At 39.8% G+C, this 20,072-nt stretch overlaps 2 protein-coding genes across 6 annotated transcripts in view; one reads left to right on the top strand and one right to left on the bottom strand.

The window, feature by feature from the left end:
* The window catches only part of CDC73 (cell division cycle 73), a 104,128-nt gene extending 86,879 nt beyond the window's left edge, over nucleotides 1–17,249 (bottom strand). Inside the window, exons 1-7 of the mRNA XM_048946883.1 lie at nucleotides 17,034–17,249; nucleotides 13,019–13,124; nucleotides 12,533–12,602; nucleotides 11,522–11,584; nucleotides 11,381–11,433; nucleotides 10,331–10,419; nucleotides 7,870–8,086 (exon numbers count right to left, since the gene is read on the bottom strand). Of these exons, the coding sequence (XP_048802840.1) occupies nucleotides 7,870–8,086; nucleotides 10,331–10,419; nucleotides 11,381–11,433; nucleotides 11,522–11,584; nucleotides 12,533–12,602; nucleotides 13,019–13,124; nucleotides 17,034–17,164 (729 nt within the window). The 5' untranslated portion in view covers nucleotides 17,165–17,249. The remainder of the gene's footprint in view (nucleotides 1–7,869; nucleotides 8,087–10,330; nucleotides 10,420–11,380; nucleotides 11,434–11,521; nucleotides 11,585–12,532; nucleotides 12,603–13,018; nucleotides 13,125–17,033) is intronic.
* Nucleotides 17,250–17,506: 257 nt separating this feature from the next.
* On the top strand, nucleotides 17,507–19,585 carry GLRX2 (glutaredoxin 2). Of its 5 annotated transcripts, none has more exons than XM_048946895.1 (4): nucleotides 17,507–17,576; nucleotides 17,885–17,954; nucleotides 18,138–18,314; nucleotides 18,911–19,585. In XM_048946895.1, exons 1-4 carry the CDS (start codon nucleotides 17,542–17,544, stop codon nucleotides 19,040–19,042), a joined length of 414 nt encoding a protein of 137 aa, XP_048802852.1. In that variant the 5' UTR covers nucleotides 17,507–17,541; the 3' UTR covers nucleotides 19,043–19,585. The 5 variants fall into 5 exon arrangements, with proteins under 5 accessions (XP_048802852.1, XP_048802853.1, XP_048802854.1 ...); XM_048946896.1 differs by having other exon boundaries at nucleotides 17,891–17,954; XM_048946897.1 differs by lacking the exon at nucleotides 17,507–17,576 and adding an exon at nucleotides 17,622–17,739.
* Nucleotides 19,586–20,072: the final 487 nt, after the last annotated feature.

Here is a 20,072-nt window from a genome sequence, read left to right on the forward strand (position 1 = left end):
CAGTCAATCATCATCTTACAGGAAGAATCCTTGCAAATTATTGAAGAAAACCTGCAACAATACATAAATTCTCCAGATGTCATGCCACAGATAGGTCACTCCTCAACAACACAGTGTCTAACATGCACCAAGTCAACTAACTCCCACTAGTGTTAACTTAATAGGAATTAACTTGTTTGTATAGTACATCAATGGAGTAACTGTATATTTAAAAGAAAACCTTTTGCATGCTTAAATGTAAAGCACACATTTCAATCCAGAGTCCTTTAGAGAAGGCATCACTCTCTTATGTCAAGAAACTCTAAATATCTTCCACACAAACTGTTCACAAATATTGAAGCTGATTTTCACCTCTTGCTATTCTAAAACGAAGAGTCTCAGATTGCTGCGTTTAGAATTGCGTGCTCAGTTGCCCTCAGGTTCAAAGGTTGAACATATCCAAGATTAATATTCAGGAACAGCTGCAAGCAAGCACAAGCATGCAAATACAGGTAGCCTGGTTACATGAACTCTGGATGTTCTCTGTACTGTGCTTTTTGAAACTGTAACTGATTTCCATCATTTCTGACCCAACATCCTTCCTAACACAGGAACTTTTCAACAAGACCACAGCTAGAAATACGATTTTGGATGATACTAGGCTGTGATGAAGTAACCCCTCTTCCCATTTGCATTCTCAAGTTTCTGCTGAATAATAAGTAAAAGCACAAGATGCTTAATGGGTATGCAGAGGGCTCGTGGAACTTAAACCACTTTCCATATGCTTTTGGCCTGTAAAGACTGTAATACAGTCATTCATACAACAGAACGATTGGTACAAGAAACACAAACAGCTAAAAAAGACCACCTGAATATAAACACGTCTCTTTAGTTGTGCTTTCAGGACAACAGCAATGTAAGGAACAATTGGAATGTATACAATTAACAAAAGCAGAATTTAGGGAAAAAAACATTAAGCTGTCCAATAGAGTATATTAAAAAATATCAATAACACTTGATTTTTGCTAACTGCCGCAGAAAAAAAAAATTAAAGTCACACACTCCCTTTCACAGAAAAGCTGCTCTGGGAATCAAACAACATTTCTCCAGTCAAAACATTGAAGTATTACTACAGTCTACTAAAGTGAATGGAAAACATGCAGCTATTAGCCCTGTGTATCTGTGGAGTGTTCTCAGTAACAAGTTTCACTCCTCACATGGTCTGTATTATATTTCATTCACTAGATTTTGACAGCAAACTTACTGTAACAAAGACCTGCAAAATATCTAATTTGAAACAGAATCCAGACTGACTAGGAAACATGAAATGCTGTAATATTCTGAAGATAGAAGAGAACTACATCTGTTCTGAACACTCATTTGCAGATACCTGATACTTCTTATGTGCGTATGTCATACAAAAATACAGTCTTCGCTGGACTTACTTATTAAATCACAGAACAAGTGCCCAGGTATGAGGTAACTTCACAGATAAGCTAAATTTCATTCAGGAAACACAATTTGGTTACTACTTTCTGACACACTGGAGGTACCTTCTTACAAAACAAGACTCAGCATTGTTTAATATGAAAACAATCGTCACAATCTGATCCATTTTTCTTTTCAGTGCTATCGGTTAGAATCAAGCAGCAAAACAACAGCCTTCCCACTTAGCTAATACAAAACACAGAATAAAGTAGAGTTTGGGAAACTAAACCCACTCCATTACACTTGTGCATAGCCATTTTAAAACCATAGCTTTCTTCCATTTGAATGCACTATGAGATATTAACCCGGCACATCTTTGCCTGTTCAATTTCACTGTTGAATTAATTCACTACTGTGAATTTCAGGAATGTGGAACAATTCTGCCACCTAGGGCCCATGAGCAAAATTGTTTGTACAACCAAAATTTCTTTTAAAATTTGCAAAATTTTACTTAGGCCACATAGCTGTTAATACTAATTAAAAACATCATCTTAATCTTGCTGTAAAATTATTTTCATTTCAATATTTACTGACTTGATTGCTATGAAAGCTCAAAACACACACAAAAAAACACCCTATGAAACAAAATAACCAAAGAAAGTCTCATAGCATTTACTTCAAATGTGCCAATTATTGTTAAAAGGGTCAAGCCTATAATTAAAAGGCATTCCTTTGTCAAAAAAAAAGCGTGTGCAAATACCATCTGTGTAGGTCATATTTTCCAAGCAATAACACAAAATCAGAAATATCGAGCACTGTAAAGACGAGATACATTGGGTCAAAATTATGGCTCTTGCTATTGAATTTGTGTATGAATTGAGAAAACCAGAGAGGAATAATGTTCAGAAGTCTGTTGTTCAAAGCAATGCACAGTATGAGTGAAGCTGGCAGTTGTGGGTTACATCCAAGGTAAATGCAACCCAGCAGCAAAGAACTAATCCTCTGTCTAGGTCAGCTATCAATGCCCCAGCTGTTTCACTCAGTTCTGGCCTGCATCACCATGCTCACAAACAAACTCAAAAGCAAAGAAAAAAAGAATGAAGACTAGAGTTCGATACAGAAAGCTCAGTCGTGTTCTTCAGAATAAAATTAGAACTCAGTCCAACCCCCTCAGTATGAATGTCCTTTTTATGGCCGCACAGTACACTCGGCGGCAACAACCTTTCTTCCTACAGGTAAGTAGAGCTGACTTTAATATTATGGCAGGACCACTGTAAGTAAAGATATGAAATCTTAATTGAGATGAAGGTTTAAAAGAAGCTGTTGGCTTCAACAAGTGGCTTCCTGTTATACGAAAGAAAATAAAACCTTGGAAAAATATTTGCTGTATAACCAGTTTTTTTCCACACAAGAAACATATATAGTAGTAGTAGTAAGACAGAAAAACATTTGATTCAGCCTTACTTCCTTTTAATGACAAAAATATTTGTATTTCAAAATTCACAACATTCACTTTTGATTTTTTGGTACAGTAAGCATTAAGCAGAGAGAAAATCAAATCAGTCGCTCAGCACGAAGGAAGCAACACAAACTGAAAAGTGAGACCTTGGCTTTCAAATTCTGACCTAGATGTAGTAATTAATATGCACAAAGAAAATCTTACATGGACAAAACCCACAGTTATGTGATTGAGGGCTTACTAACCTGGAGGGACTGAGTTTCAAATAATCCTGACTCTATACTAAGCTGCTATACATGTTTGCTTGGGCTGATTAAGTTATTTTTCCTGTAGCTAGGGAGAGCTAGCTCAAGAGAAGGTTACTCTAACATATTTGTACTTATTAAAAAAAAAAAGGGAAGAAAAAACAATACCTTAAGCTTTCAACATGGGAAACATCATTGTGGCCTTCCAGTACTTGAAGGGAGCATACAAACAGGAGGGGGAACAGCTGTTTAAGAAGGTGTATAGTGATAGGACAAGGGGGAATGGTCTTAAACTGAGACGGGGAGGTTTAGGTTAGATATTAGGATGAAGTTCTCCACACAGAGGGTGATGGTGACACTCTGGAACAGGAGTCTGCCATCCCTGGAGGCATTCAAGACCAGGCTGGATGTGGCTCTGGGCAGCCTGGTCTGGTGCTGGGCGACCCTGAATATAGCAGGGGTGGGTTGAAACTCGATAATCATTGTGGCCCTTTTCAATCCAGACCATTCTATGAGTCTACAATATATGATAAAGAAATGAATACATCGTTGTTTTTTTTAATCAGAAAGGCACAGAGCATATTATTACCAAAAGAACACTGCTTCATTTCAAAGAGTCATAAATTCACCTTAGTCCATTTCCAAGATCCCAGTTTTAAGATTTCTCCACACCTAAGTTACATGCTGCTTTTATACCAAGTATCATACCAACTATTTCTGAGTACTCTGGGAGCTTAACGACAAAAAACAAAACCAAGAAGAAAACTTGTACATCAATCACTGAGACAAACTCTCCCTTCCAATATACCTGTGAGTGCTGAAACTCCTGCTTAGATTACTTTAGTATTCCTGCAGATAGCATTCAAGCACCACAAACACTTTTATAGCAGAGCTGGAAGGAGGTTTTTGCTTCAGAAAGAACTGCTGAAGCCTGCTTCCATAGGTTACAAAAATCAAAGGATTATTCAGAAAGGAAAAACAGAGAGAGGAAGGACATGAAAGGAAGGAATCAATTTCAGTTTAAGCAAAGTTTTTTTCCAAGCGTTCCGTGCTTTATTTTACAAAACAGGCATTTATCCCAGAAACAGATACACAGAACTGAGAGCCCTGCAAGGCAATAATTCAAAACTCAATTATCTAAACAGTTATTATGACAAACATTCTATGCAAAGATTCAAATTTTTAGCTGCCAGACAAGATGTCCAGTTCAATGAACAAAGGTTCTTTCTATGAAGTTAGGAAAGTTCTGCTTTGCTAGCATTTTCTTTTAAGATTCACAGTTTCAGCTCCAACTGATTTAATGTGTATGAAAACTGACAAGCTCAACCTGCCCTCAAGATACACATCTCATACCCAGTGACATGACTGTATTATCAATTCATTTCCTCCTAACATAGTGTAAGCAAGCTTCCCAATTCACGTGCTACATACAAGAGACCACTCTGAAAAATAACACTGAGACACCTACAACACCAACACCTTAACAACCTGAAAATTAATTTTGACTTCATTTATTTTTTAAAAAACCTCTTCTCCCTTTACCTCTACCACTTTTTTCCCCAAACACACCCAGATGTCTCCAGCACAAAGATGGCAACTCCCTTGCCACAGTTTTCACATTTGTGAAGATCAACAAGCAGCACTGGACTATGCAAAGAGCAAGGACAACCTGTGGCAGCTAAAGAAACCATAAGGGAGAGTAAGTTCTCAGTTGGTTAGACAGTCAGCTCACCGGAAAACACTGTTGCATACCTTTACTCAAGCCTGCAATTATGTTGCTTCTACATAATGCATCCTCCCCTTTCTAAAGTTAAGCTACTATAATGGGAAGTAAAACCTTCTGCTAAACAGATTCAATTTGGCTCTGAAAAATGGTTACATAAAAATGTCACATTATTCATAAAATCCAGAAGACTTGGGGAAAGCCAACAGAAGTTTCAGACAGACAGAACAGGATGAGTCATCCACCTGAGATTAAATCAACCACTACTCCCAGAGGAGGGTAGAATGGCAAAAAGATCGGGTTGGAAACTACCGAATAACACTTTAATCAAGAGCTCTAAAGTGAAGTTAAAGAAAAGCAAGCAAACACAAATTCTGGAAGTCTTATAGACAAAAAGGATGCATGAGGTGGAATGTACAGCTTTAAAAACAATATACTGAACTTGTGAGGTCACTAAAGATAGTCATGAAACGATGCCACAACCAAATACAGCATTAGAGTAATATAAGGGGCTGTACAGATACAAGACTTGGGTTGTGCATTATAAAATGCTCAGTGCCACGTGTGAATGTCAACCAATCGACAGCCAACAAGTGACCATGTGTGTGACATTAGTGAAGCACTAAAGCCATATTGCCAGTATCAATTCAACAGCAACAAACTAGTGAGATTTGCATAGAATAGAATCACGAGACTTCTAAGTGTTGAGAAGATATGCAGAGATTAATTCTTTAGCTGCCATAAGTAGTTGTGTGTTGAAGCAACTGGTCACAGCAGACACAAAAGGAAAGACACCCTTTATTTAACCCACAGTACCTACACTAATATGTAGCTTCTGAAGAATACTCTGTAACAGGAGTATCAACACACTCATATTCAGCACTCAAAAAAAAAAAAACAAAAAAACCCACTAATTTCAGCAATGGAAGCAACATAACGAAGACGCTATTAGAAGATAATTAGAGGCAGATATAATGGGGCAGAATGTAAGCATCAAGACAATTTTTTAGAGACGTACATAGAACACCGAAGAACATCTTGCTGAAGGAATCACTGCTTTCTCTAAAGACAGCAAAAACAGAAGAAACCTCCCCAAAACCTAGGGACAACAGATTTTGAGCTGTGCTTTCATCTGCCTAGCATTTTCCTTTTGCATCTTAAACCATCTCTACATATATGCACATTACAGAGGACATGAAAAGTACACGTAAATTCTCTGTGGAGAAGACAGCTTGAGATCTGTTTCAGACAATGATTTTTTTTAAAAGAAGCAATTAAATTAATTTTTAGAGAATGCTCCTAAGTTGTCACCTTTACCACAGCAGTGCTAAAGGAATTCAGATATTGAAGTTAAACACTACATGGCAAACTACTATTCAAGTCAACTTTATTTTAAAACATCTAGGAGGATTCAAGAGACTGCAGATAAATCTGTATCAAGCTGATATTGAAAAGTTACAAGAAAAAGAATTACTGGGCACATAAGCAAGTCACGTATCACAAAGAAAAGCCAAAGGAGCAGTTGCAGATTGGTGCCATGCTTCCCTGATCAAAAGTTTTTTAAAAGAACAGGCAAGTAGATAAGGAATGACATGCCTGAGAGAACCCACGTGAGTTATTTAACTTCTTAGAAGTTCTTTACAAAGACACTTTAAAAAATAAATAAAGGAGGGGGAAAAAAAAAGAAAAAAAAAAAGAACAAAGGAAAAACCCTCTCGAACTACGAACAAAATCCCCAAGCAATTTTGGAATAAAGCTACTGTTATGGGTAACAAGTGATGTTTCCCCACTTATTCAGTCCGACTGTTTCTTGTACAGAAATATAAACATTTGATGGTTTTTGCTCAAGCTATCAACACTCCTGAAGTTCTGTCCAAACAGACAGGACTAGCTGTTACGCCCCGTGATTTTCCTCAGTCTATTCAGAGGAACTCCAGGCTGGAGTCCCATAATTAACTTGATTGCTCTCTGTCCTTGTCTCTGCTAGGTTTTGCCTAAACTCATTCATCTCACCTCACTATTACAACAGGGATACTAGGATAAAACATCTAAGCCTTTACCTGTCATCTTTGCAAGACTCCTTTGGAAGGCACATAAAGCTAAAACACCATGATTTATTCACTACACAAAGAAAAGTTGCCCAGGGTTCCTTCAAAACCCATATTTCTTATGATTGAAGTGTTTACAGTTTTTATCAATTTATCACAATAATTTACATTTAATTGTGCAGTAGTGAGATTCCTACAAACCTCACAAACAATACAGCACTCACAGCAGGTAGCATGCAGGAATGTATCAGGTACCTAGTGATTACCTCTCACCTCAGGAATTTATTCTACACCTAAAGCCACAAGACTACATTGTCTAAATGACTGCTATATAGAACATTTGAAAATATGACAAGGAAAAATTGGCAACTTATTCCTAGAAAGGCAAGGATACAAAGCAGAAAGGCAAAGGATACAATTCATCAATCACCTGCATAAAACAGAAACCTGCAATCTTTTACAAACTGACATACTGCTTCCTCAAGAAGTTCAGTCTCAAGTGCCTGCAATAAAGAAAGCTTGCCCTCTTTGGACGGTTAAGCCATCAGCTGGGCTTGCAACCACGCTCTGGACAGCACATAACCAAGTGCAGATGAAGACCTCAGTTAAAGGAGCTTAAGGAACATAAATATACAGGAAAGCCTCATCATGCTATCACTTTCTGGTTTTGTTCACTTTATCATCCAACAGTTCCCACAGCTGTATGTACAAGGCTACTTCTCCCAGTAACACTCCACTTCCCATTTCACACTGCAGGTACTTGTGATCACTTGGTGTCTTTTTTTTTAGGTATCTTTAAGGCTTACTGCAATGAGGAAAGAATAAAGTCTTTTTGTAACTGTGCCAACAGCCCTCTTGCTTGCCTTTACCTAAAACACTCAGCATAATCGTCCCAGTCATCTATAGTTAACAGACTAGAGATAAAGAAAAGAGAAAATGCAATTTGTCATTTGGATCATAATAATAGTTTGATATCTACATCATTACCTTGCCTGTGCTTTGTAAGATTGTAGTTCTTGTCCTCCATACTCTCTCCCTGCTGACAATATCTCTGGTTACATCCACTTCAGCATCAACAAAACTTCTCTGTTTAAGAGCAGTTATGTCATCATCCAGATCTGTTTTGATAGTGGATCTTTTCTTTGCCATGATTTTTGCTTTGATAGCAGCAATTTTTTCCACTGACATGGCTTCTGACAAGGACCTAAATGAGCAAAAATAGCAGAAGAGACTGAGTAACAGTACAAACAATTCTTCTGAAAGAATTTGTGAAATTTCCTGCTGCTTAAAGTTTATGTCCATGCCATAAGAAGTCACTTCACGTGTACCTAAAGATTATACAAGCCTGAACAATGTTTTGGGCATTAGAATCCTTTTTTTCTGACACAAAGGTTCTATACAGGTATTAGCACAAAAAAAAGCCATCATAATATCTTAACTGTTACACGCAGAAATAAAAAGTGCAAATGTAAAGCATCAGTTCTACCATTTCCATTTATAACGTCATCTGAATTTCAACTCCAAACTTCTTACAGCAAATTATACTTCTGTGTGTAGTCAGTCAAACCCTGGCTGCTCTGAGACTTAGGAAGCATTACACCAAGTTTAGGTCGAAGCTCTGTTATGCGGACTTGAGCACTGGGGAGTTTGTTACCTTTACAGAGCACGTAGGCCAAACAAACAGATGGTAGTAACTTTGTCCACACTAAACTCTATGTGAGGAAGCTCAGCTCAATCCAATATCTTTGTCTGTTTGCTTTTAATTGCGAACACAGTAGGATTTGGTTGCCAAACAGTGAGCCCTATTGTTTTCCAGGTAAACTGTACAATAAAAAGCACTGAATTGCACAAGCTGAACTACATATATCTGATTCAGTTGTGCATGGGTTTTTTTCTGAGATCACATTGCTTCACAACCAGTATTTATTGTATTAAGTGTTCTACTTCCTTACATGACTAAGCTACTGGATAAGGAACTTTTCTGCATTGCTGCAACAGTGACAAGCACACACTCCAAGCTAATGGCCTGTGAATGTCACTTGCACTTTTAAAAAGGAAATTCTCTGCATTAATATTAAGCCTCTGTAAATATAGAACACAAAGTAACTACGAACAATATTCAGTAATCCTCACTGCAGCACTGTTTCATATTCTAAATCAAAGATGTGACACATTCCTGCTAACATCCACATTATCACCTTCCACAAAACAACATACATTCTTAGGCTCTCTTTAGTCAGCTGCAACAATAAAATCTGTTTTGTTCCTTCCCCCCCTCTCTCCCTTTCACCCACCTCTCCCAGTTACCTTCTATGTATACCTATAGAAGACATAGGGATGACAAAGTTGCTGTTCTTAAGGGTGATTAAATTTACTTGGCTACGTTAGTTGTAGCAAGTCTAACTGGTAAATTTAATCCTGGCACAGGATAAATACACATTCACAGTTTTGTTTATGCTCAAGAAACGAATTTCTCAAGAAAGCAGACAGTCTATCAAGTGAAACTAGTGATTTGCAAAATCTAACACAGATGAAATACGATGTTAATGCACATTCCTGTGCTACCTGCAAGTAAGGTGTGACTCACATTTTGCATTCTTAAAGCTGACAAACAACAAAAAAAAAATGTAACAACTATACTTACCTCAAAGCTTCAGAATTTAGATATTTGAAAATGAGCTGCTAGAGCCTTGTATCTCTAAGCCTTACTACCTACTAAGCCCCAAATTCTTAGCATTAACAAGGTCTTGCAATAATTTCATTTTCTCTCAGTCTGGCTTGTGAAATATGTGATGTCAGACACGAAAGCAGCTGTCATTCTCTACGAAACTCTGAATACATACAACTGAAAAAAAAAAAGAAGCTAACAGGCAAATTTTTAATCACTTGAGTACTGATTACTACTTAAGGCAATGACAATACTTTGTCCTCTGGATCTTACTGCCTCTTCAGTAGAAACAAGCTCACCTCTGCAGGGAGCCAGAGGCCCTGTTAATTTGGGATACAGTCCTGCAATGTGCAATGTCCTGCACAGTCCTCCTCAACACAAGATTATTATTATTATTATTTCGAAATACAGAGAGTTCATAAGACTTCCTTTGCAGCTCTCCTGATTGTTTTAGACTCCTTGAATAAATACCATGGCAGAAGAAAGGGTAACTGGTACAGTTTGAAAAGGAGACAGTTAACAGGAGGCAACTGTTCTGAATACAAACCATGGTACTTCATGCCATGACATCTGAACTTCCACCCAAGAACAGGAGTATTATTCCCAGGCATGAAGTTCTGCCCTCTCAAGATACAATTTTTGATTATAGCATCTCAAAAGAGTGAGTGCAGGCTATCACTGCGAGTAGCCGGACAAAATAAAGACCATATGTCTAAAGTAACACACTTGTTATCAGCCCTTTATTTGAATGTTATCCATAGGAAATTCAAGTATCCCTACCTGATCTGCTCTGTCTGCACGATACCTTCTTTATGCCCCTCCAATCGAGCTGCCAGCCGCTCTTTGTCAAGGCGCACACACTCTTCATCCTGGCAGTAACAGTAATGGTTAATTTTGGTGTATTGTCTTCAGTAAAACAAAACTAGAATTAAAACTATTCAGAATACTTCAAAAAAATTAAGGTCTACCTTGATTTCCAAGCATAGCTTACTCTAATATTCATTTTACAAACGATACATCACCTCAGAGCAATCATGTGCTTATATGCCATTACAAATGCCCAAATTTCTTACAAATTCTTATGCAGACACAGTTAAACACACAATTATTTTCAGTAACTCTTAACTCCAAGAAGAAACCTAAAGCCTTAACACTCCGGAGGTACACACAGCCAGAAATAGATAACTCAGAATTATCAGCAAGGAGACAACTGGAAGAACGTATTTAAAAAATAATTGATAAAAACAAACTCTTTAAAATCAGGCAGAATCAAGTAATATAGTGTTTAATATCTAGACACATTGCTCTTGTGGAAATACATCATTCATTACTTAAGACAAAGCTTCAGAAAACTGTTTAGATTTACTTCAGATTTATTGTTTTCTGAAGCTTTGTCTTAAGTAATGAATGATGTAAATCACAGGGACAACAGTTATATCTGCTATAAAGAAACTAAAAGAGCAGATAAATAAGTAAGCATTAGTAAGACTGACTTTTAAGTTATAACAGGAAGTCACAAATGGCAGTAATTACTCATTAAACAGCATGTAGATTCCAATTGCATGGTTCCTAGCAAGCAGATCATAATATAACTAGTACTTATAAACACAAGGTCAGACTTTACCCTTTTACACTACAACATACATCCAGTAACTAAAATTGCAAGTTTAACCCAGAGGCCTGAAACCTGTAAGTTCTAACTCCTTCCAGTTCATGTACATGCTAACAGAAGTAACACATGCACCCAGAGGACAGGCAGACCAGCTGAACTGTACTATCATTTACACTCCTTTTCCCCAGATTTGTTTTGGAAACAGCTAATCTTATTACCTCTATTCTTGGCTTCTTTGCTTCCGCTAATATTTCATCTGCTGCTCTCTTAACTACAAGAAAAACAGGATATTAAAAATGCAGTATTGTAGAAGACTTTCATAAAATGAGTACTGAGATTACTTTCTAGTTAGACTGTACCTTGAGTGGAACGTTGAAGACCAATTTCAAGTGGAGCACTTCTGTCTATGCTTGATGACGTTGCTGAAATCAAACAACATTTCATTTAAGTATAAAACATTTGCTAAAGTATTTCAGCATAAAAGGATGAAGGACAGCAGATAAACCTCAACAACGGAAATTCTAATTAGTGAAGTTGGTCAAACACTGGAACCAGATATGTCCAAAATCTGACTCCACATGAAGTTAAGATCAGATTATTCAGGGTCATTTGGCTCTTCTTCAAAAAGGAGATTGAATCGCATCACATGACTCTTGTCCCTTCCAACATCAAATAATCAGCAACTAACTCTATGACGTGCATATAAGGCACCAAATAAAACAATTGCTAAAATAGTTACGTATAACCTGCAATTAAGAACTACTGGTTCATCTAATTTTTTTAAGACAGGCATCCTAGGGGCCCCTCTAAAACATAAAAAAAAGCTTACTGTTGCTATTACAGAAATTACCTCATTGCAACAAACAGAAGGTCATCTATGGTACAGAATGACTTGTAAAACTAGGTCATATTTATCTTCTAGTCACAATGAAACCTCTTCTCTCTGATTATTGGCAACTGAAATTTTAACATGATTAAATACCAGGACAATCTTCCAGACTGAAAAAGCAGTGATTTGATACATTTTATTATGCTGAAGTTTTTATCCCACACACTTATTGCATTAAAAACAATGTGAAACTACTGAAAGTTTCCCACAGTCTAAAGAGAATAAAATACAAACACTGAGCATTCTAGGATAACTATCAGGCAAAGGATGTTAAGAAAACTATGAAAAGTAACTCAGTTTGAACATGATTGCAGTAACGCAGCTCCTATCTATGCATCATAAAAATATTTAAGTTCAGAACAAAGCAGAGGAGAAAAAAGAAAACCTCATCTTGTTAGCAAAGTCTGAACGTATTCAGTTAAGTTACAAACTGATCACAATTTAAATCCAATAAATACATTTAATAGAACTCATCACTCACATGTTTCCCCATTTAGGTATGCAAGCAAGTCTTTTCTATCAGGTCTTCTTACCACAGGAATGTTTTCAGTCTGAAAGGAGAGCAGACGCAACATTAGACAGTTGTTTCCTTACAGAGCCTCTTGATGAAGATTTCTCCCTTTTACTGAACACCACTCATTCACACAAAGACAAGAACATGTAACCTGCATCACAAGAAAGCATAGCTATCAAGACAAAAAAAAATACAGTCACTATCTAGAGGATGTCCAGCTACACAATATGAACCGACATTTGCTCTAAAATAAAGGACAGCCTCTTTCCTCCTTCATTTTACACTTGCAAATAAATAGGACTTTTTCAATACACAAATACTTGGTTGCATAGTTTTTTCCCCTTTTCCAGGGAAATTCAGACAGTTAAACACTACAGTCATTCTCTGAAAATAACCGTGCAAACATTACTTCAGACAAACAGGACAAAATGAAGTTCTGCATTGTCTACTTACTGCAGCACGACGGACATAAACAGGATGTGAAAGGTGCACATTATTGAGGAGGAACAAGATAGAATCCAAAGTGTAGTATTCCCTGGGCTGACCTTCCTTCCCTGTCCTGTAAAGTCAAGAAACAAAGACTTTAACATTTAACCACCCCAAAAGTCCTCTCCTTTCCACATAACAGTATTACTGCTCGCTTTTTGAACTGACATCAGGCTATTTCCTGATCGTGCTAACAAACACTGGTAACAGATACGTGTTCTTATAGCCTACTTACTGAATGCATTATAAAAACTGTCCAAAATAAGAGCCAGATAGGTTGTACAGCATGCAGGCAAGATTTAAAAAACCATATTCTCTTCTGTCTCAAACATGTTTACTCCTCTGATTATCAAAGGAACAGTCTACTTTTTCTGGGATATGCAGAAGAATGCATTTGAACTGCAAATGAACATCACATACTGTTCACTTAGCACAGAACGGGAAGGTTGACAACATGAACCTCAGAGTGAAAACAAACAGACCTTTACTAACAGAGAGAAAAATATTTCAAAATACTGTTAGAATTAGTAGAATAAAGGATCTTTTTATCTCTGTTCCTTCCAAAAACTTAGCCTGCATATGTGCACTGCAGAGGGGAGGGTTGTATTTTGTTGCAAGCACAGGGAAAGGGATGAGACTCAGAAACCATGCAACTGCTAGAAAACCAAAAGCTGGCTGAACACCTACAGCCCACAAAGCTGGGTTACTTTGCAAGGAATTGTTTGGCTGTTATTGTTTCACTGTTATCTCTGATCAGGTGGCACACACACTTAGAGCACTGCTAGAAGTGAAAGCTTCCTCCATGCAGACTTGACACACGGTACACTTCAGAACCATGTGCCACAGTTGCTGCTTCATTTTAAAATGCACATTTCAGGTTCTCTCTTTTCAGACTAAGTTATTATACCTCTGAAGCACATCACAGCCTCTGAACACTATACAGGAAGTCCAGCTGTTCACTCACTAGAAATTTTTATTTGCACTACCTAGCAGTGAATGGCATTATTTGGGAGGCAAATGCTGAGTGGTTATATCTTAATTTAAGAAGCCAGTATGACAATGTCAAAGGCACTGCCCAAGCTCAGCAGTGCACAGCTGGTACTCCACCACTTGCAAGAAAACCCCACGTTCGGCATGGCTGTTAGGGGTGTCCTGTTAGGAGGGCAGTTTTCAAGGCAAACTGTCAGATGGACAAGCAGGGGTACAGCAAGGAGATAACAGAAGTCAGAACTGGCATTTTAGCATCACACTGTGATCCTTTCAGATTTCCCACAGAGAACCTGCTCACTAAACAGAGCTAAAAGCTTGCTAATATGAACGTAGCTTACTTCACTCAATTAACCAACATCAGAATAGCTAAAGAAATGAATAATCCTTTTATCCCTTTTTAATAATGATATCAATTATTTCAGACCTTGTCAGTCCAGCACTACTATTTTTTTTTTTTTTTTTTTTTTAAATATGCAAGTCTCAATTTCTCAATACCCATTAAGACTCCAGCTTAAAAACTGAAGCAGAAGAGATGTACGTAATGCAGAAAAGAAAGTTTCACCTGGTTAGTTTTAATGGCACAAATGTATTTCCAGTTCATGCATTCACACTGAACTTTTGGGCAACAGGAGTTCACTCATCCTTTAACTGTTCTATTTCTTCTTGTGTGTTTGAAAGCATAAGGGCCTGCATCCTATCCGTGACAGAAAGTGATAATCCTCAGAACCACAAGACTAGACATGCACAGCACCCTCCAAACTATAACAGCCACAACCAACAGCTCACTGTTTAAAAATTTCTCAGATGTGGATATGATCCCTCTGATGGGTAAACAAGGCAGCTAAGGCGCTCTGTTAGATTGATTCCTGCTTTTGGTTTTGAAACTCATTCTATACTCACTCTTATGCAGCCAGAAGTCAAGCATTAAATCAAAACACACGCCTTCAGAACTATTCAGTTATGTTCCGCGGATTCAATCTGGGAACTAACCTGGATTAAAATGAACCTCTGTATGTTTCTCAGGCTGCTTTTCAAGCAGCACCATTCCTCAGAGCAATGCACTGCTGACAGCCCCTGGTGCCAGCAGGGAGAGCAGGCAGTGCAGGGCAGCTCAGCATACCCGCAGCATTGCTGGCTTCTGCCAGCTCCATGCTCAGGGAGCAAGTGTTAAATGTCTACTGGGACTACTTCTAATTCTAGAAGGGACAGAATGCCACCACTGCTACTCAGACTTAGATTACTCTCTCCTGACTGCAGGAGATTGTAGAGATGCAATTACAGCAACCACGCTGTAGACACCTAAGATGGAAGTCGTATTTGCCTCATGAAAGATTAAGCTACAACAACTGCAAGCACAGCTTGGACCCTCCCAAGTGATTGAGGATATTAGAGGTTTTGAATCTGAAAAGTTCCTGAAGATGTTCCATGTATGACCCTGAAATTACATAAATTAACAGCTCATAAACTATGATGTCAAAGCTGCTCAGCACGGCTTGTAGAACTGGTTTCATTTTTACACCTTTGTTTCAAGGACTTAAAGTACCCGTGGTTCACAAGAAATGCTCTGCATCAGTAGCAGCCTGATGCTACCAGAAGTTCAGATGCCATCTTCTTGAGTGTGAACTACAATCTACTAAAATAAAAAAAAAGATATCTCTAAAATCTGCCAGAAGACAAGAGGAAATACATAGCTGTTACAAAGCTACCGCTTCTGTTCAGCTACGCATACCCTCTGCTCACCCCCAATCCTTCCTCCATATAGATAAAGCCACCTTAACGCGCATAATAAAGTTTTTCTCTCCATATGCTGTCTTCTTATCTTTTGGTAATAACTCACAGGCCCAAATTAAGTTTTCCTAAGCATTAACAGTTCGGTTTGCATATCAGCTTCTGTGTTCCTACAGAACAGGGATGAAAGTTGTCTGTCCAGTTAGCCTTTACTCCTTACTGCTCAGAAAGACAAACTGCAGCAAGGAAAACACCCTAACTGCCCAGAGTTACTCAGCAGAACAGAACGAGAATTTGTCAAGGACTTCAAAGCTCAGCTGCTTATGCAGATATTTCTCTTCCTCCCTATGTACTTACCAGCATCTCCCTCGCAGCCAGGAAGTGCAACTAAATCCCAAACAAGTTTCTGAGAGCTTGAAACAGATAATGAGATAGCACAATTCTAGTTCTACACTGTGAGCAAAATAAAGCCAGTTGAAACAAATTAATCTGCCTATGAACTAAGGGAACAGTTTCAGTTTCCTTTCTCTCTTGAAGTACAAATCAGGACATTGCACCACTACTAACATTCTCATCATAACACCAAGAACAAAACAAATCCCTGCTCTCGGGCTGAACAACAAGGGGTTTGCTTGAGAAATCTTTCAGTTTCCCCTACTTCTCTATCATGTTTTAAAGTACTTCGGCAGCACTTTGTATCTAACAGAAAGCATCACTTTCCCTCGGTTTTAAAGGCTGTGTTTTACGAGGCTCACTGAAGCCCTTCCAGCGTGGATGTTATGTTATATCACCGCTCAATGGAGAAAAAAGAGGAAGTAACCTCATGTGTTGTAAACAGCGCTATCAAAACCAAGTTCAACAGGTCCAAAAACTCTTTTTTTCTTCAAGACCCACTACGCCTAGCAGCACCGTTTATGCAGTAGGCACTGCGCACGTACGAGGAGGGCACTGCACCGGGCCCACCCGCAGGCGGCCGAATGGCACCTGGAGCTCTCAGAGAAGTGCCTCTCACCCCGCACCGCGCCAGCCCTCCGGTCCCCGAGGCCGCCGGCCGCACACCGAGCCCGGACCCTGTCCGGCGGCACCCGGCCCGGACAGGCCTCGTCGCCGGCCAGCTGCGGGAGGCCGAGGACGGCCCTTCCCAGCCGTGCGCTGCGCTCCGCCGCCGCCTCCCGCAACTTCGAGGCGACTTCTTCCCCAGCTCCCGGCCCGCCCCGTCTCCACCACAGCGGCCACCCGCCGCCCCGCCGGCCCCGGCGCTCACCCCCAGATGACATAGTTGGTCTTGACGTTCTTCGGCCAGGAGAACTCTCCGAAGATCACCTCGTCGCCCTTCACCACGATCTCCTTCTTCTGCGTGTTGTACTGCCGCAGCACGCTCAGCACGTCCGCCATCTTCGCCCGAAGCCGCCGGCCGCCGCCGCTCCGCTCCGGCCCGGCCCCTCCGCCAGCCGAGGAAGGACCCCGCCGTCGGCCGCCAGGCCCTGGGCTGCCTGCGTGGAACGCCTGATAGCAACCGACATGCCGCGCCCGACAAACCGAGGTGCGGGCGCAAGCGCGGGCCCGAATAACGCTTTATAACTGGCTTAAAAATCTAACAGCATAACGGCCACTCCGCCTCCCTCACCGCTGCCGCCCGATGGACGGCGGGCACAGGCAGAGCGCCGGGCAGCCGCGCTTCCTGCGGGGCGGTGCTGAGAGGAGGAGCCTGAGAGCGATGCCGGACCGCTGTGAGGACTGCGTGAGAGCACCGCCCCTTCCTGGCGGCCGCCATGTTCCTGCAGAGGGCGCTGCGCCTGCGGGGCCGGTGGGTCGGGGGCTGTGAGGAGGGGGCGGCGGAACGGGCCGGTGGGTGGGGGGAGCTGGGTGCAGCCCGTATCACTTCTTGGGAGGGTCTGGGTGATCTCACAGCTCATAGCAGGCTGTTAATCTTCGTCTTCCGGCCTGCGCGAGGGAAGCGGCAGTGCAGGGTAAGGCGCGTAGGAACTGCCGTACTGCGGGCTTTGTGAGCTCCCACCTCACGGAGGAATTCCGTTTAAAGAAAATGGTACGAAGCTAACCTTTAAATTGAGGACTGCAGAACGTGTCGTGTGTTAAACTTAAATTTCTCTTCAGTTTTAGAATGGGAAATAGGCTGCCCACCTCTGTCGAGCTGTCTGATGCTGCTGCTGTGAATCAGATCCAGGTAACAGGTGATCCTCAAACTTAGTATTGCTCGCAGTGTTGGGGTTTAAACCTTGTAAAGTTACCCGTCCCAAGAGTTTGTTGCTGTAGTAGCAGATTGGTAGCTTGCTGCTTGTTTTCATACCCATTGGATACTGTTAAAATACACCAACTTACTAACTTGAATGTTCTTTTGAATATATAGGAGGTAATCTCAGGCAACTGCGTGGTGATTTTCTCTAAAACAACATGCTTCTACTGCAGAATGGCAAAAAAACTTTTTGAGGGTTTAAATGTCGATTACACAGCTGTAGAACTGGATGTGAATAAAAATGGAAGCCAGTTCCAAGACATTCTTGAACAGATGACGGGTGGCAGAACAGTAAGTATGGTTTTTTTTGCAAGTAATATGGCGATGAAGAACTTACACTGCACATTTTCCCTATGGGTTACAGCCATCTTGAGGTCTTAATTTTTGGTGGGCCAAGTAAATTTAGGATACAAGCTCTGAAAGTAAAAGCAAGAACTGCAAGAGAGTTCTGTGCTTGGTTTTCCTCTTCAGGTCTGAGAGGTGTTGTTTTCTGTAATGCTACTAAGGTCATTTAAGTATCAAACTCAGTTTTCATCTGCACGTACACTTCATTGTGTACAACACGTTTTATGTCTTAATTTTATGTAAGCCTTGCCTGACTCAAATTTTAAAAATTTATTACAATCTTCCATATAGTGATTTTATTTTCCTTTTGAGAGGAACACGTAAACAAAGTCTTCAATTTCTGTAGACATAAGTTATGCAATAATATTGAAACATGAATTTGTATATTATGAAATATTTACATTCTTATGTGTATATTCACACACACACACTCACGATGAGACTGTAGTTTGTATGAACACAGAACAGTGCTTGCATGTGTATGGTGTTTGCTTAGATTTTGTTATTTGAAGTAACAAATGCAAATTTCACATTCCTGACAGGTCCCAAGAGTGTTTGTTAATGGGACTTTTGTTGGAGGTGCTACAGATACTCAAAGACTTCATGAAGAAGGCAAGCTGCTCCCATTAATTCATCAGTGTCAAGTGAAAACAAACTCTGGAACTACTATTTAGCCTCAGTTATCTTTTATATAAAATGGGTGAAAATTCAGACAAGTTAAAAAATCACTAAGATGTACTGCAACAGCTGGGCTTAAGCAGCTTCAGACTGTGCTTTTTTGAGTCTCAAGTGATTCTCTGACACAGACTTCATCAAACTGACAAATTTGTCTTCTTGCCTCAGCTTTACCACAACCACAGTGGCAGTTAACATTATGTATCTCTTGGAACCCAGGTCTAAGATAACCATGTCATTTTTGTTACATCCTCATAATATGCCTCACACTATCAACTGTACAGGAGTTAAAAGTTGTTAAGAATCTTAGTGCCTGGGTGGTTTTTACTTGTTTTCTGCACATAAGTTTCATTTCTGGTTTTGTTCCCACCATTGCACTGCATGGTCAGTACAATGGCTCTGTAGGGGGCCACAAAGCAATTATGAAGCAACGAAGTTGTAGTGATGTTGCTGTGTAAAACGTGTTCAAAGTTCTGCTACTTCTACACTACTTGTACTACTCATTCAAGTGTTTTTGCCTCCTATTAAAAGCAGTACCTGTACTTGCGCTTGTTTTGTGTTTTAACAGTATTGAAACGCTGTATTTTGTGCAAATTCCATTGTAATTTTGTTTATTATTTAACTGTAATGTATGGGAACAAGTTATACAAACGGAATCAGTCAAGGAAGCCCAGTGGCAACATCCATTGTTCATTTTAATGGAAGCTGAGAGTAGAAGTGAGTCAGTTTCTTCATTGCCTTTCATAATCACTCTCAATCTGATCAGAGTCCAACAAAACCTTCAGCTACCCAGGCTTGCAAACAGCTCAGTTATCATGTTAAGACCAGCTAGGTTTTGATAGTACTGAAATACATTAAGATCTGCTGAAGATCTACAGAAGTCTTCCAAATCCAGCCAACTTTCTTTTAGTTCTTTTGTCATATATGTCTGTGGAAGCAGACATATTGCAGCAGCAGGCTGTTCTCTTGTGCCAGGCCTGGATATGAAGGGTGCAGGATGTCTGACTTCATTTGCCTCCCTCTAATTTC

The sequence above is a fragment of the Lagopus muta genome, chromosome 5 (assembly GCF_023343835.1).
Source record: "Lagopus muta isolate bLagMut1 chromosome 5, bLagMut1 primary, whole genome shotgun sequence".
NCBI classification, from domain to species: domain Eukaryota; kingdom Metazoa; phylum Chordata; class Aves; order Galliformes; family Phasianidae; genus Lagopus; species Lagopus muta.